The 26110-nt window shown below is 40.7% G+C and overlaps 1 protein-coding gene across 1 annotated transcript in view; it reads right to left on the bottom strand.

Annotated features, from left to right (window-relative positions):
- The window catches only part of CCDC6 (coiled-coil domain containing 6), a 52574-nt gene extending 27240 nt beyond the window's left edge, over positions 1–25334 (bottom strand). The window contains exons 1-2 of the mRNA XM_050898890.1: positions 25026–25334; positions 4218–4367 (exon numbers count right to left, since the gene is read on the bottom strand). Coding sequence (XP_050754847.1) covers positions 4218–4367; positions 25026–25334 — 459 coding nt within the window. The remainder of the gene's footprint in view (positions 1–4217; positions 4368–25025) is intronic.
- Positions 25335–26110: the final 776 nt, after the last annotated feature.

The following is a 26110-nucleotide window of genomic DNA, read 5'->3' on the forward strand; positions in this document are numbered from 1 at the left end:
ATTGGGCTTATAGAGGCAGTAAAAGCTAACGTCACACAGTTATAAACAGGTATTATCAAGCAATGGTATGCCACCAGAAAGCCTGGCAACAGGAAGACAGTATTATTCCAGTGAAAACACCTTCTTTTATGTGCTACTGTGTATGTTTAGAATCAGTCTGGTACACAGTAAAATGTTTCAAAATTAATTTCTTACAACGTTGAAAACCTGATGTAACTCTGTGTTTTATAATAGTAATGCACATCATGCTGAACTGGGACATTCTTGTTAGGCTGTTAGCGAGGAGTGCTGCAGCTCGTGCTCTGGCAGACAGCTTTCACATTTAAAACGTTTTAACATTCTGGGAGCTCATTCCAGATGCCACTCTGAATGCAATGCATAAGCCCCTACAATTGTGACAAACAAAGGTTTGACAAAGCAAAAAACACACAGGCACTATGAAAAAAGTCCCTCTACTATGTGGCTTTCAACTGAATAATATGGCAATAATTTCGACACAGCCACAGAGTAGTAAATACTTGAAAAATTAAGAGACTACAAATCATATGCAGTTTACCAGAAGTACACCCCTCCCCCTCTTCCAAAAGGCAGTCTTAGACAAAACAGATTCATATGCACTTTTTTTTTTCCCCTTAGTCATACAAAAAGCAGGAAGCCATTTGATGCACAATGTCTGACAGCATAAATTTTGAAAGTCTAGTTCCAAACCAATGTTGCCTGGCAAACACGGAGATTAAGAGTTTAACCCCAAATAGCAAAGAACAGTGGAGCAACCAATTACTGCTCACACTTCCACTGGAGACTACTGTATTTCTGGTTAAGTCATCATCCAAACTCTGCATCTAATTTAGCTAGAATTCTCTCCAGAGCAAAGATACCAAAAATGGAAGTGGGCATTTATCAATTCATTATTAGCCTTATACCTGCCTCATCAGTCTTGCATCCTCTAATAAAGACAGAATTGCTACATTCTAGTAGGTAATGGTAAGTATTGGCACTCACAAATCTCAGGAAATTAAAAAAAAAAAAGTAAATTGTAATTATCTTAACTTTCTGTGTCTGAAAAACGTTATTCAGTAATTTAGCACTACACCTGTGTAACAGGAAGAGCATCCCAAACTAGAAAAGATATAGTAATAAATACTAAGTTGACCATGTGATGTGTGCTAATAACGCCCTCTTTTGCACAAAACGAGTTTATTTGTAGTATCAGGAGTTTCTCTTCTCAGATTTTTTATCTGGCAGTCTACATGGGTATAATTTCCAGGATTCATAACTGGAGAATCAAAACTTCCAAACAACAGATAAGTTTTCAGAAAATAAAAATCAATGTCAATATTATTTTCAGTTCTTTGCTACTTAAGAAAATCGCCTGTAACTCACCAATATTCTAATATCAACTTACTAAATCCATGATCACTATAGAGATAGAAAATTATTTTCATGGAAACATACTGTAATATTCAAATGTTTCCTAATTCTACAGGTAAGCTCTTTAGGGGAAGGGACCATTTCCTTTGTATAATTTATAAGCTGCTGAGCATGTTACCAGTGTTTATAAGAACATATTAATACGCATTTTTTGCATTTCACAGCAAGTTTATCACATCAAAGACAATCAAGCCATGGAATGAGATCTGCATTCAGCATACACACAAACAGCATAATAGTTTTAATATTTAACTGTTTGCTTTAAAACAAACAAACAAACAAGTCCTCCACCTGTGCTGCAAGTCTTGAGCCACTGTAAAGGTATGTAAAGTCATCCAGATGTATGGCCTATAAAACCTGCTGACCAGGCAGACTCCTCTGACACAGCTTAAAATATGCTTTGCACTAGAGCTTTGATATATCCCTTATCTTCTCTGTGCATTGCAGTTAACAGGTGAACCTGTTAGCAAGATATTCCATGCCACTCACCCTTCACAGGCACAACCGCTACCAACATTGACAGGATGTTGGTGGCTGTTCTCTATTTCAGGTAAGCTGGGTTAATATTTAGATATAGGACAAACTCACAATTTACTTCCAAAAACTGCTACCTAATGATGCTGAGAGAAACTACACAGTTTTAGGACTAACAATTTGGAATACAGGTGCGTTTAAGAATTGTCACCTTTTGAAATCTTCTTGTTGACATGACCACGTTTATCAAACGCTAAATAAGGCCTACAGGAATGCCACATGAAATGAAGTGTAAGGCTGTAGGCTGAGATACTGCTTAATAAAAGCAGGCAGTGGCCAGAATTTTACCTCTATATTATTGTAGTTATGGCTATGTAGTTACTTGCTTTCAGCAGAAACTTGCAGCTTGCCTACTGAAAGCTGGATAATATTTACGGGATGACGTTGAACCCAAAACTGAGGATCTTCTCCAGATGCTGTACAAAAGGCGAGAATAACTTCACCAGTTTTATGCCTGCATTCTGTATCAGATATATGTGCTTCTCTGAGTCTTCCTCTCACTAGTGAGAATGAAGTTACACCCTTTAAGGGTTTCCAATGGATAAACAGCATAATGCCCTTGCATTATTTCATACATTACAACGAGGCACCCCCTTGACCATTTTGAGAACAGTAAATAGTTACCTTTTTCCTTAATTTGGGGCAACAGTCAAAGGATACTTTCTGAAAGTCCATAGCAGAAAAAAAATAAAAATTCGTTGTAGTTTTAGGTTGACATGAAGCTTATATTTCTCTTTGTAATAGGTGAACCTATTTTGCATAATACTAGTAATTTAAGAACTGTTAAAGATACAGCTTTAAAGCAATCTCAGTTGAAATCTAGGAAAAAGGCTACGCATATTTTAAGTAATTACTAGATACAGCAATTTAGTTGCTGCAGAACTTGTGCAGTACAAATTTGTGTGCACAGTCACTATGTGAGTTCAAAACCCTTCAGCCAAATCAAGTGTAATTCGTGCTTTTACTTTTAAATTAAGTTTTACTTTGCTCTACACAATGTATAGTACAGTCCCAAGTAACCTGGCTCTGTAACAGATTCCTACATACCCCTTTCAATTAAACAACATCACTCAACATACCATTTCTCCCTTTACTGGAAGAGACTTTAGTGGAAAGCTTTTTCTATAGTGATATCTCTATCTTACTTCAATTAGGAAAGACCACTCAATACCCCTATTTTACTGCCATCTGCTTCTCTATTTTTCATAAAAATGTATGACTTTGAAAGCAAACGTACGTCTTATTCAGAAACATCCTTGTCAGTCCTCAAGAATAGCAAGGGGAAATAGTAATATCAGATCGAGGATATTTTATCTTGATACTTAACTTACAATGTGATGATAGGCATCAAATAGACAAAGTTACAGAAGTCCCAGTTTTCAGTAACAAAAGCATCAGATGGGATTAGCTCTAATGTTGTTTCCAAACAGTGTATTTCCTAACTGCAGAGCTAAAAATGCCTTAAGTCTCCAGCTGCAGAACATAAATGCTTACGACATACAAATTAGGTTCTTTAAAATTGACTAGTTTTTCATGACAAAGCTTATAAGTAATGGCATGAAAGAAGCCATAGTGGATCATACCAAACATTCACCTAACTTCACACCCTGTCTCCTACAGAGGCCAAAAGCAGGTATTCAGGCAAGTCTATCAGAACAGTGTACCACACTTCCAAGAAATACTTACCTGCTTTCCAAAAATTAGCAACTTGGGTAATGAAAAGAAGTTTCTCTGCCATAAATTGTCCCAGCATCTTCAACTTTTTACTTTTAGCACCCAATTAATGTGTTTTAATTCAAGAGAAGCAACTGTTTTGTTAAAAGTATGGATAAACTTACAGATAAAGTCTCCTTCAAGCATCGCTGCACATTCTTGTACATAAAGTTTAATATTTCAGGACTCCTGTTAAATATCAAATACTCCAGCAAAAAGTGTCTGCTTCACTAACATTTTAAATTAACCAGTAACTCTCTTCTGTAAGACAGTTAACTTTAAGTGACATCCATTTCTTTGCATCTCTATACAAACTTTCAGGTTCTCAACACTATGAGCTTGCATATGCAAACTTTAAAGCAACATATTAAAAAACGCTTATTCACTACACTTCTTGTACTTTGCTTTTATCAAGTGTCAGCTTTACAACAGCTACAACCTGACCACATCCCTCTGACTGCAGTCACACTAACAAAAACGTTCAGCCACCAGTTGGTCCTGAAGCTCCTGGGAGAAACATCAGTAAAGGCACCAATTACCTGCATCAGTTTTCTTGAGAGCTCATTAGTGAGAAATTCCTCTTCCTTTTCATAGTTTACTGCAAGTGTTTCTTTTTCTTTCTGCAGAGCTTGAATCTTCTTAAATAGAGTATTACTGATGAATTCCTCTTCCTGCTCTGCTCTTGCTTGCTGTGAAGTAAAGACATAGTTTTAAGAAAAAAGGGAGCAAGTTTCCACATTAAAAGCTGCAATTATTCCATTCCCCTTTAAATGCCCCCCACCTCCTTTTTTTAATCTTGCCCATGGTCCTGAAGAACAGTAGGCTGGATCTAAGTGCTGTTACCATCCCCTTTTCTAACATTATAGCACCTTTCTTCCTCTTTTGTTCCCCATCTTTCAACTTGGGATACTACACTGGTGCTTTAAAGTGGCCTCTCCCCAACCAAATGCACGAACTCCCCAACCATTTAAACTTTATAAAAGCACTACTGATTCACAGATACCTACTTTTACCTACTTTATTCCTAAAAACAAACTCCTCTCTAAATGCTGTCCATTACCAGCTGAAGCACAGCTCTGAGACCGCTGCATTCAGCACCATGCCATCTTTCCAGATCCCTTAGACTACAGCCTTGCTTTCTAGGAGTCAAATAATGCGTTTATTCTTTCACCCAGATATGCCTTGCTTTTGAGCCGCAGGCAGCACGGCTCATCTCATGAGGATTTCTACCCAACCACCAGCCCAGGAAAATATATTACTTCTCAGAACTGTTACTTCACTACATACAACATCAACTTCAAAAAAATGCCACGTGGTAGCTTTACCCTGAGGATTTCCAAATTTCACAAAAGAAGAGCTACTCTGGAAATCTTCCCCATGAAGAATCACTAGAGAAGACAATTTCCATTTCAGCTCTCCTCTAGCACCTAGGTACTGCTCCACAGAAAGCCAGCCTGTGAGCTCACTCCCTTGCATTCACTACAGTTCAGATGTTTTGTATGGTTTTTTTTAATGTACATATTAGAAACAATAAATGGAACACAGAAGTTATCTTTTGGAAGTCTGCTCTAAAAGGCCACGAAGGGTATTTCATATGGGCAAATGATAGATCAAAGCTACAAATTGGTAGAGTCAACTCTTAATTCCACAGTCCAAACAGAGCCCAGAACAAGAGAATGACAGAAATACAGAATTCGCAAGCCACCACCTTTAACAAATGAGACAACGTAGTGTTGAGAAGTGTTTTCATCCCCTGCAATAAAATCCACATCACTTGAGCTGCAGATTTGTGATTTGCCCTGATTCTAATAAAATTATACCGGCTTACAGCTTACAATATGTAAAGATTCAGTAAGTTTTATTGCAGTAAAATTTGATAGAGGAGAATTTAAGAACTGAAACAAAAGCATAACTAGAGTTTTACTGAAAGCTTAGCTTCCATAATCTTCTGCCCAAAATGTGCCAAAATAACCATCTCTTTATACATACTGTACACTGGAAAATGCTCAAAAGATTTCATTATGTCAGTGATTCTTCTAACTGGAATGATATATTCCCTAGTAGTCCAAGAGACAATTACTTAAACAGAGACACCTTCCATGCCTACAAGAAAAGTTACTTAAAGAACATAAATGTCTTTAAATTTGGTGGAACAACGGGACAATTGCAAATTTTCCTCATGATGTCACCAGTATCATAAAATCTAAAGCGGTGGTTTGGAAATTTCTCAGTTGAGTCCTCCTTCCATCAGTCCTTCTCTTCACATCTTTATGTGTCTTCTCCCATCTCTATCGCTTTCTTTTCTTGGCCCTATCTATCTGCCACCAGCTCCCTTCTCCCTGTCACCAGCAGAGCTGGCACAAACCCAACCTGAAAAAAAAAAAGAAAAGAAAAAGAAAGATCTAGTACAGTTCATTAGCTTAGGAGCTTAGGTCCTGCACAGCACCTCCTCTCTCATGTTTGTGCATCTCAATGGCAGAGAACTGCTACTCCAGCACGTTCAGCATTGGTATTATGACTTGTCACATCAAGACAGTGTAGAGTTGTCCAACAGCTCTGAAGAAATGCTAAATTGCCAGCTCACATCTCAGAGGATTAAAACTCAAGGAATCTAACTGATCTCAATAACATCATCTATCACTTTCTAAATGTGGCTTTACTTAGAGCTACCAACAATCTTACGTCTTCAGAGACATTTCAGAACAGAGTAAACAAGTCAAATTGCAAGGGTTCATTGTCCTCAAATCGTTAAAATTCATGCATGCTGTTCCAAAATCAACTCCTCCACTGCCTACACTACATAGGATTTCTACTGGTGTCTGCTTTTCAATGGTTCATACAATAAAAGACAGTAACACAGACCAAGCTTACCTAAAATTAAATTAGAAAGCAATTGGTTCTAAAAAAGAAAAGAATCAGGGTGTTTCTACTTTGATTTCTGTTCACCTCGAACTTGCAGAGATTTATTCTGCTCATGTTTTGCACCAATCAAAAGCTCTAAAATCACATTATTACAGCACTGAGCCTGCACAACACTTCGTAGCCAGATCCTGGTGTTACATTAATGATGGGTGCTTAGGCCAACGTGAACATGGGCTGCCAAGATCCCAGCCCACTCCTAGCCAAACAGCAATGCCCCTCCTTTGTGCTTGCATGGGTGCTCATGCAGCCAGGCAGCAGGCCAGCACAGGCAGGAGGAGACACCCAAAAACTAATCCTTTCCCTTCCTCCTCCCATTTTTCTTTCCTGGATCTGCTTCCTAAACTGGCGTACCACACAGGCAGAGCGCTGGCATGCGGAAACTAGGAACGAACAGCCACAATTTAGACCTGTTTAAACTGCTCTGCAACAACCCCCTCTGCCTACACCGTGCAGGACACCAGCTTGCATTCAACTGGCTCAAAGGAAAAGTGGAGTATGATTACATCTGCCTCCATTATACAAAGAATATATTTCTCAACTGAACAAACAACAGGAACCCTATAAATGTAAGTATGAACTGTAAGTTCCAGATAGCCACACATGATATTTAATACAATGAATGTCCACTTAAATTATCCAAGGGTCAGCAATTTCAACACAAAGTTTTTAGTCAAAAAACATCATACAGTTATTAAGACTGGGTATAAACGCACGACGCATTACCATATTTCTTCTAAATCCACATAATTTCATTCTGAAACTTTCCCTTCATCTTGTTACTCATTACTGGGAGATAGTTCAATTACCTTAAGTAATAAAATCATTCGTGTTTACCTTAATATTGCCTAAAATCTTGAAATCTGTTACTCATTTAGCCCATAATCAAACTGATTTTGTAAAGCAGTCATTAAAAAAATGAGGTTTTAATACTATTTCCTGCACGGACTCTGTCACTGCAATATTTTTCTGGACGCGTATACATTGTGTTTCCATAAGGATAATCTGCCTTTTTATTAAGTATCTGCATTTGAAAAGAGGCTCTGATACGATCAGCAAAGAAAGAGAAACAGAACATAGAAGACTTAATGTCTTTGGTTTCTATGAGGGTACAGAGTTCCTGGTTTTTCTCTGTTATCCATATCACATTCAACACCCAGAAACACTAACAGCAATTCACTCTGCTCTGTGCACCATATTACAAAATAAATTGCTAAGGCGCTGAGTGATATAAAGTGATAACACCTGATCAGTCAATCTCTGGAAACCTGAAACAAGCAATCTACTTCCCCCACAGATTTTCTGCATAACCACAGGCATATCCACCTGTCTCCTGTGTCTCAAAACTCCATGTATAGCTAACTCAGAGCATTTCATGGACACATCCACTGAGGAAAATCTGTAATTATTGTGGTCAAGACCATAAATGGCAAAGACTATCATGTTACTTCACAAGAAATCAAGAATGAAGAGGGGGAAAAAAGCATCTCATGCACATAACACACACAAAACCTCTTATACTTTCTAGGAAGAAAAATCCTATTATTTCTATTGCAGTAGCATGTGAAATCCTGATCACTAGTAGAGCTGATGTGCAAAGTGTTGTAAAAACCTGTCCTTGTGAGCTTACAATCCAATGAGCTAATTTTAAAAGAATTAAGAAACATATTTCTCCTAAACTTTATATAGTAACTGAGTATCATATTAGGAAGTGAATCTCATTAGAAGTTATTTGTCCACATGCTGCATACACTAGCATAAACTGTGAAAAGTTTAGTGTTCAAATCTCTTTCTGCTTTCAGTTCTTCTTCCTGTAAATATACCTTTAGCAGACCAAGTTCACACTGCTAGATTTTCCTCTGCCCTCTTGCTTCTAGTACATGCAGCAGCTTCTGCTTACGGTAGGATGCTCTCTTTCTGTATCACTGGACCATACCCCAACCACACTGCTCTAGTGTCACTATTTTATGAAGCAGCAAAATCCAGTATTTCCAATGAGGCATCAGCTTGAACACAGTCAAATTAAAAAAAATAAAAAATAAAAAAAATCACAGCTCTCTACACTCCCTTCTCCCCCCAGTTAGTTCTTCTAAAAGCTTCACAAACCTTCCTGATACTGCACAGTAAGTAAGCAGGTCCAACAATCACAATTAATACCTATTCCTTAGTCAGTATCAGTACCACATTATCAGTGATCTGACATGAACAAGTTCTTGCATTTTAGTTTCAGCTCTCACTTCAGACACAGTTTCAGGAACAAGTGTTTCACAAACTACTCCAGTCACCTACACTCGACCACCTGAAAGCCAGATGCCAAGCATGCCTGGCTTGCATGCTGACAAAGCATCACCTGTCTCCAGTAGCATCCAGAGTAGAGGTGACGCTAGATATCAGGCGACCTTGTTGGAAACAGCTTACCAAGCACTGTTTTGATCTAATCCACTCTTGAAGGTTCCTCATTCTTAAGGCAAGAGCCACCATGACCTCTTTACCATTCATCCATCTTTTTACGGTGCAATTTCTGTTGACAGGGCCCTATGGACAATATAAACCTGCAGATGGAGCTGAAGAGCACTTTCATCTGGTTGCTGTACACAAGAAACTCAATCTTTGCTACTGAATATAGACTGAAAGGTTGGGGTAGCTTTGTGAAGAGACGATCTCAGTTGCTGCACGTGTTACACTGAACTAAAGCTGTCACTGCCTTTCCAAAAGTCCTACTAAAAAAATACGATGAGGTAAAAAGGGCGTGAAGTGCAGAAAGTTACAATAGCATGATTTTAGAATATGCAGTTCTTGTATAAAATAAAATCTAAGTTTCCCAATTCTCCTGAAGTACACACTCCTCCTCTAGCAGTACTAACTCAAGTTACTGCTCTGGCCATACTTTCTGGCACCAGTTTAAAACGGTTCGGAAAACTACTAGTCTACAAATGCAATAAATATTCCAGTGAGCTGATACTGTTCCCTCACAGGAGGAACTTTTACACTGCAGCTCTCCCAGGCTGGAGCTATCTTTTCCTACAAACCTTCCAGCTGCACCTGAAACAAGCACACTGCATGCAATGTGCGTTTCAGACAAGGAGAAACATGAACCACCACAAGAACAGAAGTCAAGAGTAACTCAGAGACTAACGGCTCACACTACTGCCAACTATCGCGACTGCCCAGCAGCACACTTCTCTCTGTAAGGGCTGAAGGACAAGGAAGTTCCACTGAAGTCCCAGTATGATGTGGGCACAGCTTTCCCCCCAAGTAAAGGTACTTTTTTCAGCTGGGTGGCCTGTCTGCAGAGAAAAGAGAGTGAATGCTCTTGTGGTTAAAGCAATGACCTGGAATTCAAGTTCTGGGTTCAATTTGTAGTGTGATTTCCTGTTTAATCTACAGTAACCCCCAGGGCCACTTCCTCAGTTCTGACATAAAAGTACTTTTTTCTTTTTCATTTTTTCTTTTTCCTTTTTTCCTTTTCCCTTCTTTAATATGGATTTTCAGGAGTAACAGAGCTACACAAATAGGAGAACTGTGCATTTTTATCTTTGCATACACAGTATCTCCTAGAAGCCCCACACTTTTGAAGACAAACAAACAAGTAGTAATACCTTGGTATGTTTCCTTCAGAACCCCAAGCTGTTGGGCTTTTTTTTTTTTTAACACACAAACCTGGTAGATGAGGAGGAAAGGAGGGTTTTGTTTGTTTGTTTAAAAAAACCCCAAACTTAAAGGCTTACCGGATGTTATTTCCAAAACATACTAACAGAGAAAAAAAAAATAAAAATCAGTGTTGAACCTCAGCCTGATAACTTCAGCTACTCTAAATGTTACCTATCATGTAACTTTAAAGCCACATGCAGAACTGCCTCAAAACACAATCCTATTACGTTTCGGCTATTCAGTAGATGAGTTCTGCTGTAAGAGGAAAAAAAAAAGACATCTGTTTTTTATTACAATAATAAAGGAATATCTGTATGATAAGCAATTATTTAAAGTTCCTTTTAATCTCCATTTATAGTTGGAAATTCTCTCTCCCCTTCATCCCCCCACCCCCTCCTTTTTAAAAGGTCAATTAGGTTTTGGCCGGACATGTCAAAATGCTTCTGTCATAACACTCCTACTGTTAACTCCAGTCACAGCAAGTTTTTCACTTGATGCCTACCAAGTGATCCAGCGTATTGCTGTATGAATCCACGATGGCCACAGACTAACTAGAGAAATGAGCTGAGTCAAACAACATAAGACATACATTCTTCTCCCAAGTCAGTTTTAACCACGATCAAATGTTTTCAGCTCAACATCACTCATGCAGCCTTATGAGACCTTCTCTCAAAAATTCAGTTACCTTCAAGACATGGGTGCATACAACTCAGGGTTTGGAAAGCCAGAGAAGGAATAGCACTTTAAAAGAGCCCTCAGAATTGACCAGCTTCCTAAACACAAAAGTTCAGTAGTATTTGTACATGCTAAATAATCTCTTAGCATCAGCAACGAAGTAAATTGTTTGAATGTATGCAATTCCATTCCATTTCAGATTTGTAAACACTTAAAATAGCTTTTCTCTCTGCATTTTGATGTTGACCTGCAAGAGTCTTGCACAACTGAAACACATAAGTGGTGAAAATGAAATAAGCAAGTTACGAAAACAGGCTCATTTCACAAACATAAATATTTATAAAATTAATGCCTTTGGTTCATTACAAACAAGGTATAACAAGCTATATGAAATACATAATTAATACAATCAATTCCTGAATTTACTTAAATAATTTAAAAATAATTTAAATGCCTTTCTTCCAAACAGATAAAGAATTAGAGTATACTCTCTTCAAGGGTTTTTATTATATCAAAATACTGGCATTAAATAGTTAAGACAAATGCAGCACGTGAAAAAGCCACATTTTCTGTGACAAAGAAAATGTCAAGACAGGGTCTAGAAAAATGTATCAAACCTCAAATAGCTTTTATTTAGCAGTTTAACCATGACCACATGCTGTTATGCAAGTCTTAATGTAATTAAAGACTATATGGTAATAAAGCACCACAAAGGAAAGGTAGCAAGGTTGTACAGGCAAACATGAAACATTTCCTATTTTGAGCGCTCGACTTACAACCTTAACAATCTGACTATTCATTAGACACATGCTTTATAGCACTTATTTTTCAGTCACTTAAACATCATCATGTAGAACAAGCTCCCAGACGGTTATCAGGGCTGGAGCCTCTGCTTCCAGTACACAAGAGCTGTAACCTGAGCCAACAGAAGTTACAGGCCAAGGCAGGAATGACCTAGCAGGAAAATTAAATCTAGTCCACAGACCTTTCCAAATGGCTCTATTTCATGAGGCCATTTCTCCATCTCATCACTGCACATGCACACAAAGTATACCTTTCCTGTACTTCTTGCATTTTCAGTAGCAGTGGATTTCCGATGCATGTGTAAAATGAGTATAGCGCACGCAAGCAACAAGCCCAGCTCCCCTAAGTCCTCAAGTTCACTGCATACAAGCAAAATATTTCCTCAAAATACACGTTAAATGTTCTTCAGAAGGATCGTAATGACCGCATGTGCAAACACGGCCAGGAAGGCAGTAAGAATGGGGCCATATTACACGGCTCCCCTCTCAGCCCAGCAGAGGTAAGTGACCATTCCCAGCACAAAGGTTAGGCAACACCGCTCCAGCAGAAGATACGTGTGCTTTGTTAGGTTCTTCCCCATTTTTGTTAGTTTGTACCCGACTGAAGATTTACATTGACAAAGACAGCCAATATGGAAAATAAAACTACACTGTCATATCAAACACTGAACCAAAGTTTGAAATGTGTCTCTGTATTAATCCTTTACCGATGAACACTTGAAAGAAGTTTTTGCTTTACTCTGACTGCCAGTGACACTGCTGTTTTACTGGTGAATTTTTTGTACTGTAAATAGTTTGCTAGTTAATCAATAAGTGTAAAATAAATAGAATACAGAAGCACGTGGAATAGGTTTTGCTTCTGTTCAGCCTCAATATAAAAGCTGCTGAAAATCATCATAAGGATGCACATACACACATCACTAGATTTGCAGTTTTATGTTTAGTTTACCTGAATTTTTGAATGCACAGGTTTTTGGACATGAAAGGTAGAAAAAAAGGGATCAAATTGCTTATAGCTACTGTTGTAGTATATACTGTTTTGTTGTTGTTGTTGTTGTTTTAAACTTATTTTCCATACCCTGCATGATCATTAGAATTACCATCCTTTTAAAATGCTGTAGTTTTGTTTGACTTGCATCTAAAATACTCAAGTTTAACGTAATTGGTTGTGTCATGCTACTTAGAAACCAATAATCAACAACAGCTGAAATCTCAGAAATACCACCACTCAGTAGTAGAACCTACAAGAAATATAGTACTGCAGCAAATCAGTCCCAATTATTCTGTAATATCAGACATTTAATGCATAAATGCTTCTTAAGCTAACATATTTTAAATACTTTTTTGCCTGTTTTCTGCCCACTGATAAATCACCATTTATCTTCGATGTACCCACACATTAACTAGTCCACTTTGCTGGACTGACCAATTAGCAAACTCAATATTGCACACTCCCGAAGTTTCAGAGCAGGAAAAGCAAAAGATTCAGCAGAAGAACAGACTATTAGGTGACTAATTTACTACACAGCTTCTGTTCAGAGGTGCTATGTATGTTGGTGCTAACAGGCACCGAGTTGTGCTTTAAAAATAACAAACTTCTGCTCAAAACGCAACCACAGCAAACTATTGTTAAAAGTAGCTTTGCTGCCACAACTGATTCTCTATTCAAAGACAAAAGCGCACAAACAAAAGCAGGGAGCAGAGATTTCATAGTCACCCCCCCAAATAATCATCATGAAAATCCTACTTCACTATATGTAGCTCAGGTAAATCATTGCACGTATGCAAATATGAAACACTTGTTTTACTTTATCAGAGTATAAGAGTCAAAGTATAATTCTGTTATACCCAGCTTTTCCAGGCAGAAGGTGTCAGACCACTGCTGCATGGCATCCCCCATGCAGTGCCACCAGCATGCCACAGGTATCAGCAACTGTCCCTGTTCCCGGGCAGAAGACCACAAGTTTCCTCACTTCTAGACTGGGTCGTGAGCTCAAATAGCCTGTGTACTCATCAACCTTCTCATCTAGATCCAAGTGGCCTTCACCACTTGTAGATCCTTCTTTCAGGTGTATATAATCTGTGGTATATCTACATCCATCAACCTGCCTGCCTTTAAATTTATTAAAACTAGGGAGGAGGACTACCATACCAAATCCATTTCTGGGTTTTCCATACTACAGCATGAGATGCTCACCGTGTCATTTCTTGATTCACTTTCTTTAAAACCTTTTTTTTTTGGTTGGGTCTTTGTTTTAAGTGACTAGTTTACATGCAACTTAGATAATCATTAGGGATGGCAAAGTTTTTCCCCACACTAGCAAGATGTCCCTAGTCACTCAACATAACTAACCTCTGAAGAGGGTTCCTTTTAAAATCTCCCCTGATTTCCTCTTACACACTTTGGCTTTCTAGAGAAACACTTTCTCAGTGATTCACAAGTGCTGGAGACAAAGCTTGTTATTGATTATGATCATACCTTGTTCCAAACCAGCACATTCACGAGGTAAACACCACACTATCCATCGCACTAATGTGTTAAGACACATTAGCTCTAACTCTATCATAGCAAACAAATGTTTCTACTTATCCTTCCTAGGAGTCAGTGAGTGGAGGAATATTTTGTTTTTTCCTTTTCTACAGTTTGGACATCTTACAGTACATGCCACAGTATTCTGAAGAGCAATCTCTTTTCAGGCTTTCAAAACAAGAAACAAGTCTATCAATTTAGTGTATGAAAATATGATGAGGAATGTGAAAAAACACGTCCTTTGCTCTGCACCTTCTGTCTCTGATCTCTATAAACACAGGTTTGCAGTATGTGAGGGCAATATAATCATCCTTGAATATTCACCCCATACAGAACTGGAGAAGTAGGTCTAACACAAGGAAATTTTTAGGAAATGCCTACCCACTTTCCCACCCATGGAGCAAGAACTTTCAGTTACATGTCTCAATTTTCAGAGAAAAGGGAGTTTTTTGCAGATCTACAGCTCAGGTTAAATTTACTCTCAGAAAAGGACTCTGGAGGTGTCCCTCCTCTTGACCCAACCAGGATTTCAGGGTCTGTGATGACAGGGCTTTTGCCTAATGAATCAATTCCTGGCAACACTAGCCAGGACAAAATTTCTACTCTTCATTCTTAACAGATGTGAAAAACACATACTGTTCAAAGCTCTTGGAAAAATGCTGATTAAAACCCCCTACATTGTGCAAAATTCATAGTAACTGCTTTTGCTCTTTATTTGAAAGTGAAATGAAACAAAGTGGAAATCCCACCACTACCAAAAAAACCCGAAAAACCTTCCAACATCCTCTATTGAAAGTAGAAATTAAAATGTAAGGAACAGAAAGAAGCATAACTTCTTTCATACTACAGCCCATTAAACATTGTTGGGTTTTATCATGTCTGACTTGTTAAGAAACATTTATCCTTCTATCCAGGACCGAAGTGTATCATTGTGGGAATTATTTATATATGTGGTAGGAGTTTTAAATACGATTAGCATCAACAACAATAAAGGAACTAAAAAGAGCTTAGCTTTACAGTAATAAGCAAAAACACCACATTTTTAGGCAGTTTAAAGAATTAAAACATCTGAGGAAACTTTACAGATATCTGAAACACTGCTAGGCCGTTTCAATCTACAGCAGAGCTAAAGAGATACTCATCTACCTCACTAAGCCTACCCCAAACTGAAAAACAGATTGCATGTAATATTAACGCACAGATGAAATTTCAAACAAAGTCAAATTCAAAGTTGAGAGGGGAAGAAAAGGCCTTATCCTAAGAGTTTCTCCATCAATTAGAGTATCAGTCGATGCGCTGAGGGAATACTCTCTTTTCCAGGAACAAAACTGCTGCAATGGAAGGCATGAAGGGATAGAGGACTCTCATGAGCTGGAAGGACTGTCCCCATAGGCAACAATTAGCCTACGATGTCTGTATTTTAACTGCAAAGTTGAAAAAATTACAAACTTAACTGTCAGGATTAAAAATTGCTTCCATGTTTCTGTAAATATTTTGCTTTAGCTTTCATCAAGGAGTCCTTGCACCCTACAGACAGAGATGTGAAACCTGCACATCTGTAATTTGTGCTTTGGAATTTCCTACTTAGACACTTGCATTTTTACTGTGGAATAGTTCACCTCAAACGTCCTACCTTCGTTTTTACTTCATTCTCTCATCCCATACATTGAAATGGGACAATAATGGTCCACCTAATTAAAACTAAGACACCTCTTCAGTCAGACAGAAGGACTTGACTGAAGAAGTAGAACTTGAGATGTTCCCTTCTGGACATCCCCAGGCTGCTGCGCTGGAAGCAAGACATCACAGGAATGTTTTCTGTTACGGATCCATAGGAACTTGCTTTATATTGTATTTTTTGCCTCTCTTCTAGAGTATGTCTTTGTCTCTTTTCCATTCATTCTGTTTAGACCCCAAATCCTGTACATAATTCAATTTGTACATTTTGCCCCTATGATTCTCCTCCTTCAGTTTTGGTTGGTTTTTTTTTTCTTTAAGAGAAACACAGAAAGGATTGATCTCTTGCTCTGCTGCTAAATTCAGCAACTTCCTCCTACCCCCCAGCCCAAAAAAGAGCAGCAAAGCAACTGTTTCTCTCACTGCTTTTACCAGGCTATGCTGAAATACATCAGATGTCTACTGCTGACAATTTTCACTCCTTTGGAGGAGAGCACTGTCTTGTTTCTTCATTCCAATCACATTTCAAGATCTGTTTGTGAGAAACCTGCACTCCATCCTCCTGCAGCACTCCGTAAGTCCAGCTGCCTGACCAGCCTTGTCTGCAGCCGCTGTGGAGTCACCATTCCAAGCACACCTTACAAGGTGCAGCATGAAAACAAAACGTTTTGTTGAAGTCTCTAGCAGATGCGTAAGCTTGCTTACCACAGCTGTGTGCCACACACCAGTATTATCTCCTCATTTACTACAAAGAGCTTTAGCACTGACAGTCTACAGATGAAAATACACCCCATGAATACCAACACTTAAAACTAAGGACTTTGAAAATAACAACTTCTGTATTACCTGAAGTCAGTATCAGCACTAGGAGGAAACAAGCAATGAGGAGAAGTAAACAGAATTAACAAGTGCAAGAAAACCACAGATCATGCACCTACTCCGGAAAAAAAAAAAAAAAAAATTAAAAACATAAAGTCACTTTCCTTCATCCTTTGAAATCAGCAATATAATTCAAACTCCATTACAGTCACAACAACCACTAAGATGAAGTACAGAATTTCCAGGATTTGAAAATTAGTCTAAAGGCTTGTCTATACTAGCTTTCCAATACTGGGATCGGCAACAGCGCCAGAACCTCTAAAAAACCTAATGTTTTGCTCTACCATCTAAACCAGCAGATGTGAACGATGCAAAACTCTCAGTATTGAGAATACTTGTTTGGGTGAGTGACCTGTACTGTACTAGTGGAAAAAAAAAAAGTCATTAAAAATTTCTAGCAGATATGCAGCAGTAGCATACATGAATATTTTTTTTTCTTCAGTGAAAGGAAACCTGTACAATGCAGGTGTACAATGCAGAAAAAACTAAAACAACTCTTTCCTTCAAAACGTTTTAAGTCACTGGAGATACGCTAAGAAAGAATGGCCATTAATCTCAGTAAATGTTCAAACAAGACATTAAACAGCGTTCTTAAAATAAAAGCTGACTACAAACCAGTTCTGACATACAATTCAAGATACAACCTCAATGAGAAAGCTCACTTAAGAGAAAAGCAAAATTACTTTCTATGCAGAATAGCAAGCCCACAGAAACACCAAGAACTTTGCATTATTAAAAATTCCCAAATGTACTCGAAAATCTCAGTTCTTATTTCACTTCCATCCCCAAAGTAATTCAGAGCAATATACCAGTATTCCTACTGACTGAAGACATTCCACCATTATTAAATACGGGAACATCAATAAAATAACATATAAAAAAAGTAGAGCTGTTGTGTAATATTTAAAGGCAAGACAGACATAGATGGTTATCACAGTTTGGTATCAACCCAATGGCAATACTGGAAACAATTTACTGTATAAAGGACAGAAACATAAAAAAGGTCATTCAGCATGGTTTTACAGAGAATAAGTTGTGGCAGATAAGCATAGATTCATCTTTCAGCCAAGGACTATTTGTAATAAAGATAACCACAAAGGTGTAGGATGCGTATATGGCACCCATATGACTTTTTGATTTAGTAATACATGTCATACATTATTTAAAAATGGCTATAAAATAATCAAAGTATACAGCAGGATTTCCAAAGTAGCTTACTGACCTCACAGATACTTGTCAATGGGAAATTTCATTAGGAATTTCACACGAACATGTACTAAGTATGATGTTGTTCAAAACATTCACTGCACATTATTCTTCAGTAAGTAATTTCTGATAAACTCTGGGAGACTGAGATTAGCAAGACTGTAAAAAATAATAGAGAGCAGACACCTTCACATTTTGTTTCATTTGAAACAAATTCATTCTACCAAAGCCACGCTTCTGAAAAAAAGGATCAACCCCACAAACCAAAGGATTCTCTCAAGAATGGACATGGAGAGAAGGAACAAACAACATCTCCTTATTAGCTTCATGTGTGATGCTGTAACACAGACTGCTACCCAAGGTCCAACAGGGAGATAGCTCACCTTCACTTCTGTACATAGCACTGGTGAAATTGATACGGGGAGGGAGAGGGGAAAGAAACTTAAGGGGCTGGTACCTCTTTGTAAAGAAAAACAGAGGGGTTACAGAAGAGAGCCTCAAAAAATCCCAGAAAAAGGGCAAATACCCTTCATGAGACTATGGCTCCACAATTGTTAGCACCAAATCAAGTGCTACTGGACAACCCAGCAGCACAAATCAGACCTGGAAGAGGCACAGGCGTGCTACTGCATTTCTGACAAATTAGCCAGAGCACACAACAGTAAGCTCACGGAAGACAACTGACAATACTGGATGAAATAAATAAATAAAGCCTGTCAGTTCCAAATTAAGCTATCAGAAATATCTGTGCAAATTTGAAGCAGGAAAGGGTGTTTAGACTACACCTGTGCATCATATACCCACAGCATTTTTGATCCAGCACATTACATTTCCAGCATCTCAGAGCCTGAGAGCTTAGTTCAGTTTGTCAAAGTAAACGACAAGATGCCTGTTACGGCCTGTATCTTCATAAGGAGAAAGCAGAGGATCCAGAAGACTCATTAACCTAGCCCACAGGCACAGCAGAAACCAACGGCTCAGCCTTGACGAAGCTGATGGGAAGGACCAGAGGCAGGACACCAGAGCCTCTCCAAGCACAATGGTTCTTCACCTCTGTGAGTCTTCAAATTAAAACTGGATACCCTTCCCAAAGACACATTTCAAGGTAAGTTACAAGATTCAGTGCAGGAACAACTCAGAAAAACATGAAGATGTGACACAAATCAAAGCAGATGATTTAGTAACCCTCTGAAGCCTCAAACTCCCTCAAAGTACAAGCGTTCCTGTTTATTAACTATTTGAATCAAGTTCAGAAATATTACCACTTTTTCTGTGTTTTTTGTTTGTTTGTTTTTTAACCAGCATTGAAGGCGGCCTACAACACAGACAAATGGTAATGTGCTGTTACCACCGCATCAACAATGTTTTCCCCTGGGAACTCGATATGCTAGTGGCTGTGCATAACCACCAAATGGAAGCAGACGATAATACACCTTTCTACTATTAGTTTGCCAGCTGTGCAGCAAGTAGCATTGCTTTTACCATGTTAACCTAGGGGCCAAAACAGAAGTGCATTACTAAGCTTCCTTTTTCCTTTACAGACGTTTTGTAAGAAGCTCGATAGAAACTGCTTGAGAATCTAAGGCAAATGTAAAACTGAAATACAAGACACTCATTTCCTATGTGCCTGCTCTTCCTGAAAAATTTTGGATGGAGTTTCATTGTGCATGAATTTGCTAATCTTAGCAACAATGTTGTCTTTACTCTAAAAAGCAGGTAAGCAAAGCGTTTCTAAAATAAGCTATTTTTGAGTTAGACTTTTAGTTTAGTCCAGCTACAAACTAGAGTCACAAACAACGCAGCTGGAGACAAAAGCCCCAAGCAGGTTTCTTACACCTACAAAAGACATCACAAAACGGCACATCAGCCTCTTTCACACAAGGAAGTCCTACTTTAAAATAACAGACTTACAGATACCTCTTTTAAAATATTAATCTCTTTGCTTTCTTGGTTTGCTTTTTACCGCTAGCTGCTACTAATTCATTTCTTTCATTCATCCCCGTGCCCTTAAGAGAGCACCTTTTAAAGGTTCGTATTTCAATTCAGTTAGCCTATCCTGCCCTTTCTTCTACTATTAATAGACATATTCTGTACTGAAACAGGTGTTCCGCTTTGAAATTCTGGTGCAAACTCCAGGAAACAAAAAAGCTGTTAAAAAGGATTTTTGCAGGGGATTTTTGACAATATAGCACACCCATTCACTTCCCCAAACTATCTATCCAGGCCGACATTTTCCATGAAGACCCACGACAACAGATCTCATGCATACACACACACACAAATCCCACTGCACCCTTCCTTGAGAACAAAATGCTACAATCATATTTATTTCCAGCATCTAAATCTGGTTGTTTATTGAGAAAACTGTAACAAGTCTACAACACCACACAGGATTCTTCCGATCTGCAAGTCCCAGAAAGCCTGTTTGTTTTCAGGAGATGGCTGTTATCAAAAGCAACAAATTTCTTCAGGATTTGTGAGTAGAGGCGAGGAAACAGGAGCTGAGTAAGGCTTTTTCTTCCATTGTTTCTCCCGACTAGTGGGAAGCTGTTCACATTGCTCTGCAGAAACGCAGAGGAGACCAACAAGCCAGGAGATGCAACTGCCCTCTGCTAGTGCTCAGGGAATAAAAAAAAAGTCAGGCTGAGAGCCAAGGTGCAGAGGCACAGGTTTAGCTACAGACATAAGGGTAGCAGAGGTCTCACAGTAAAATACTGCCACTCGCAACCCACAGCAGCGTACAGCAGTCCTATGTCCCAAAGGCCCTTGCCAGCAAGTGCTGTAGCAGTCACTACCAGACACTGATAACTCGGGGCAAGCCCACAAAAACCAGCACCCAAGTGTTACTTATGCCATTAGTGTTTTGGATCAGGCTGTCTCATCTGAATTGACGATCCTGTTGGGGATCCACACAGCACCACAATTCAGGACTTCCAGGATAATTCCCTTCCCTACAAAGCAAACTGTGGGGAAAAAAGACTGAGAAGCCGTTCTTGTAAAATCTATGTTACAAAGCATTAAAACTGCTACATCAAGCATTCTGGAGCAGGAACATTTTTAAGGTAAGGCTTCTCAAATACACTATCTTCATCTCAGTTAAAAAAATAAATAACAGAATAAGGCTTATTATAATTTAATTTTCTAACACTACAGAAGATGCCTGACTACAGTAGGCCAATTTACACGAGTTAAATTACTCAACCTAACATCCAAGAGTAAGCATGTATGTACCTGTAGCAATCAGGGACGAAAATTCTTTTTGTTATTAAAAGCATTCTGTTTGTATGAGGCCTGTCAGTTTAAAACAATAACAAAGAAAACCAAAATGCTTCACTATCAGTTAAAGGTTACATGGCTTTCACTGAAATAGGATGACTTCATTACATCAAACACTGAAAAGCAGAAAAAAGAAGTTAGAAATCCAAGTTCTACAGACTTCAAAAGAAACTTCCTGACCAAGACATACCTACACCTGGCTGAAGTATTTCAGCTTTTGTCATATGCAACAATTCAATCTTTTGAAAAGCAGTCACCCCACCACCACCACCCAGTTTTGAAGGTACTCTTATTCAACTAGAGAAGTTGTGCTGTCCCAGACTCAGACCATTAAATATGACATCTGCTTGGTAGATCTTTTTCACCAAAAAATTAAGGAACTTCACACAGGAAATCCACTTCTGGTAATGCAGCACTATAACCAAAACTCACTACTTTACATCTCAAATACACAGCATCTCAGATCCTCAGGTGTGTGATTTTTCCCAACTTAGGCACCATCCGTTCCATTTCCTAAAAAAGACCTTGCAGAAACATTCCATGAGATCATACAATTAAAGACTGCTAAATATATACAAATGAACTCTCTGCAAACAGGTCAAGGGATCTTAGTTATTTCTTAATACTTGACCTGAAACTTTGCATCTTTTTAATGTAATGCTCTTGCACTGCTAGATAACACTTCAAATTTACTCAGCTCTGTCCCCACTTTGCTCCCTCCCTCCCTCCCAGTTTGTTACCAATAATAGCAGGTGAGATAAAGTTATCACATACATTTACTGAATTTCACAGTCTTGCACACAAGCAACAGCATAATTTCATTTGCATTTCAGGCTACTGGAAGGAGTAGAGTTCACACATCTTTTTGGACGTACACTTAGTCCAAGCTAGTTTCACCAATTTCAGTATTAAAGCAGCATCTGTTTTTACATGTTTTAGATGAGAGTTCATATGAAGTTAGCGAGCATACAAACCTGCCAAGTCAACACCTTATCTCAGTCAGTTTTCCAACTGCAACTACTTAATGTAGGTCTCCTATGCTTAATTAATGCTTATTTTCAACCCTATGACACAAGGTTAACTACAAAATAGAACTAACAGGATCCTATGCGGCAAGCTCTTTAAATAATTCCCAAACTGTACACATCCACGCTGACACCAATAATACTACGCACAAACACAGAAACAAAGAGGATGATGTCATATCAACACTTACACCAGTACGAACACAAGAGGAAGGATGAAGAAGACCACTTTCTACCTGGTAAACCTTAAAGGGAAAATATTCAAAACCATTAAAGACAATGGTGGGAGCTAGAGAAAGTGACGAGTCTCTGCGGCACTTCCACAACGGAGCTCAGACAACGGGACAGCGAAAGGCTTGCAGATGAAGAGCCACGTGGTTTGAGGAGTCACCTTCACCTACAGCACACAGGTTTAGTCATTTCACCTGCTATTTTGGCTACCTGTCGGTTTCATTTGCGCTTCACAGCTCATCCTCAAGACTTGATAAAAATCAAAGCTGATTCGTGACATTACAATGTCTACAACAGGAAACTGGTACACAGCGCCTGTCTGCCAGCATAGCAACACGGCAAGGAGCTTGAGCTGGCTGGGGGAGGAGTAAATTGACGAAGGTTTAGAATCACAATGGAGGAAATCAGAAAACTTTCTATTTAATTACATTTACATGCAAATAGCACACATTTCAACGTTCCAATGAAGTTCATCTCCAGTCACTTGTATACTAGAGCAATACAACAAAGTATTTTGACTGCAAATGTGTTTACATTACGGACTATGTAAACCACAGCACAAAGTCTCAGTGGCCTGAAAAAAAGCTATGTTTTGCATTCATTATTTTGCCGCTTGCTGAATTAGAAGTGGTTTACTCAGTTGTGCACACAGTTTAGCATACCAAAGACAGAGTGTTTGCTAAAGATGCCGGTTTTCCAGACAGCCTAAAGTCTAACACCTTTTCTCTCTTTATCCAAGATGTCAAAAAACATTCAGACTGAGTTTTAGACTTAAGAAAAAATACTTCCTTTTTGTAAATTAAAATCTGATGAAAATATAAGATAATCAGTCCCTAGAGACAGTGCCTAAAGAACTTTAATGCACACAAACATTTTTTTCAAGTTGCTTACAAACAATACACCTACCAGGCATTCAGAAAGATGCTGTGCCTTTCTAACAGGCAAAGAGAAAATGTCTGACTGACAAGATGTCTTAGCCCCTTTCAACATTAGAAGGCACTCCGCTGCTACCTAATTAAGACACATTCTCTTCTCGTAAAGTATTAACAAAGTACAAGTTTCCCCAGCTAGCACTATATTTGTCATCCTTGAATAAATTACTTCTGTATTGTATTTCATGCACTCTTCCGGCCCACATCCTGCTAGACACTGAATGCTTACTACTGGGAACAGATGAGAGGTTTGCCTAGACGAGCTCCATTTCTTTGCTAGATATATCGACAATGAAAAAACTGATTATCAATAAAATAGCCATTATGCTTGTAATAAAGTAACCCCCTGTGAAAAATCAGATGAGAAGAGAACGAGCCCATGCAGGTGGGATCGGTCTCTCTCAAGGCATCTCTGTCTGCACTGCCAAGGATGTACAGGACAGCATGTACAAGTATCAGGGCTACCTTTAATTGGTCTTTAACATGTTATCTACTTTGTTTGCGTGCAGGCCGTGATCATTACAACATCTAAACGATCACTCTAACCACTGAATTAGCAGAAACCCCCCTAATCTAAGCTCCTAAACTCCCAACTCATAAAGAAGAAAACAATGTCATATTCATCGTATTTTCATATGTACTTTACTGAGGATTGATGCTTCACAGCATCAAATAAAACTATGTTAAATTCCAAGTTATCCTCGCAGTGCTCATAAACCAGTAGCTGAGCTCTTCCCAGGACAGAGTAGTGTGTGTTACTCACATTGTTTTTAAAGGGTTTATTTTAAATGAGTTTTTAAATAACCTCTTGAAATACCACAGCTAACAAAACAGCACAAATAAATCAAACACTTCTTCACAACTAAGACGCTATCCTACAACTCGCTGTTTCTGCACGGTGGCTGAAGAGGTGACGGTTGAAGAGATAATCCGTAATCTCCGCAGATTACTTATACTCTAAGAAAATCTCTACTTTGAGAAACTTCAGGGAACATCCACCACCGCCCTTCCTCTGCACGGCCCTTACTGCTCCTTACCTCCAAACCCTGCCGAGCCGCCCCCTCCCGAGCCCTCGCCGCTCGGACAGCCGGGCGCAGGGGCAGGGGCGGCGGGGCCGCCTCCCCGCGGAGAGCCGGGCCGGCCACGCGGGCCTGGGGCGGCGGAGGAACCACCTCGGTTCCTCACCGGTTTCCCTCCCGGTCCCGCAAGGACCCTAGTCCCCGCTGAGGGCCCAGGGACGGCGCGAAGGGCGCGGGGTGACCCCACCGGTCCCCCCCGCCGTCCCCCCCCCCCCCCCCGGACGGGCCGCAGTGACAGCCGGGCCCGCTTGAGATAAACTCGCCTCAACCGCCGCCCCCGGGGTGGGGGGGCCGGCGGCGGCAGGGCGGGAAGGCCGCGGCCGAGGGGAGGGCGGCGGCGGCCGGGCCCGCCCTGCGCGGACACCCCCGCGGCGGGGCACCCCCCCCCACACACACACACACCCCACACGCCCGCCCGCCCTCCCGCCCGCCGCCGGGCCCGGCGCGGCGCCGCCCGCACTCACGATGGTGACGCTGGCTTTGCGCAGGTCGCGGTTCTCCTCCTGCAGCGCCTTGCACTTGAGCTTGTAGGTCTCCAGCTCGATCTTCAGCACCTTGTTCTCCTGCTGCAGCGAGGCCAGACGGTTCGTCAGCTCTTCCAGCCGGAACGGCGAGATCACGATCCCGCCCGCCTTGCCCCCCGAGCCGCCGCCCGCCACCCCCGAGCCGGGCCCCGCCGCCGGGCCGCCCGCCGTCAGCTGCCCCGCCGGGCCGCCGCCCCCGCCGCTGCCGCCGGCGCCGTCCGTGTCGCTCTCGCTGGCGCTGTCCGCCATCGCCGCCGCCGCTCCCGCCCGCTGCCGCCGCCGCCGCCGCCGCCGCGCCGCCAGGCGAGCAGGGGGCGGCGCCCGCCGCGCGCCGGCGCCGCGGCCTCCCCGCGCGCCAAGAGGGGCCGCCCGCACGCGCCGCCCGCCCACAGCGCCGCCTGCCGGCCCGCGCCGGCACCGCCGCCAGCCGGGGACCGCGCCGGGTTTCCTGTCAGCGGCGTGAAAAAAATCACTTTATTGGGCTGTAGCGGCCGTTCGGACGTCCCCGATGGCACGGCTGCTGCGTGGAAGGCTTTGCTTAGATATTAAATTGCCCGTGGCAAACAGCTTGCACGCAAACCCTGGATTTTTTACCTCAGGATGTCGGAAAACCCGCTTGTCACTCAAAGCTGTGACCTGTGTAGGAAAACCCTGGGCTCACCCAGCAGCGCTGTCCTGGAGCCCCACGGCTTCATTTACACACAAGCCAAACAACTGAAAACCTTTTTTTTGTTGTTTTGGTTTTTTTTTTTAAAGAATATATCTATGAAAATAATGCGCAGACACATGCAGCGGTGCCCAGTGAGCGCGGGGAGTGCGCGGGGCGGGGGAGGCCACAGGGCTGCCCCGCGCCTGGAGTTGTACCTCCCAGCTCCAGAGACCCCTCCGCTTGCGCAGCAGCTAGTAGCCCCCCGGTTTTGGGCACTGCGGGCAGGTGGAGCTTGGGTCACCCCACCCTGCCGAGGCAGGCCGAGCGTGGCGGCGGCCCCAGCCCTGGCCCCCCAGCCTCGCTTCCCTTCTCGGCG

Source organism: Gymnogyps californianus, chromosome 6 (assembly GCF_018139145.2).
Source record: "Gymnogyps californianus isolate 813 chromosome 6, ASM1813914v2, whole genome shotgun sequence".
Lineage (NCBI taxonomy): Eukaryota > Metazoa > Chordata > Aves > Accipitriformes > Cathartidae > Gymnogyps > Gymnogyps californianus.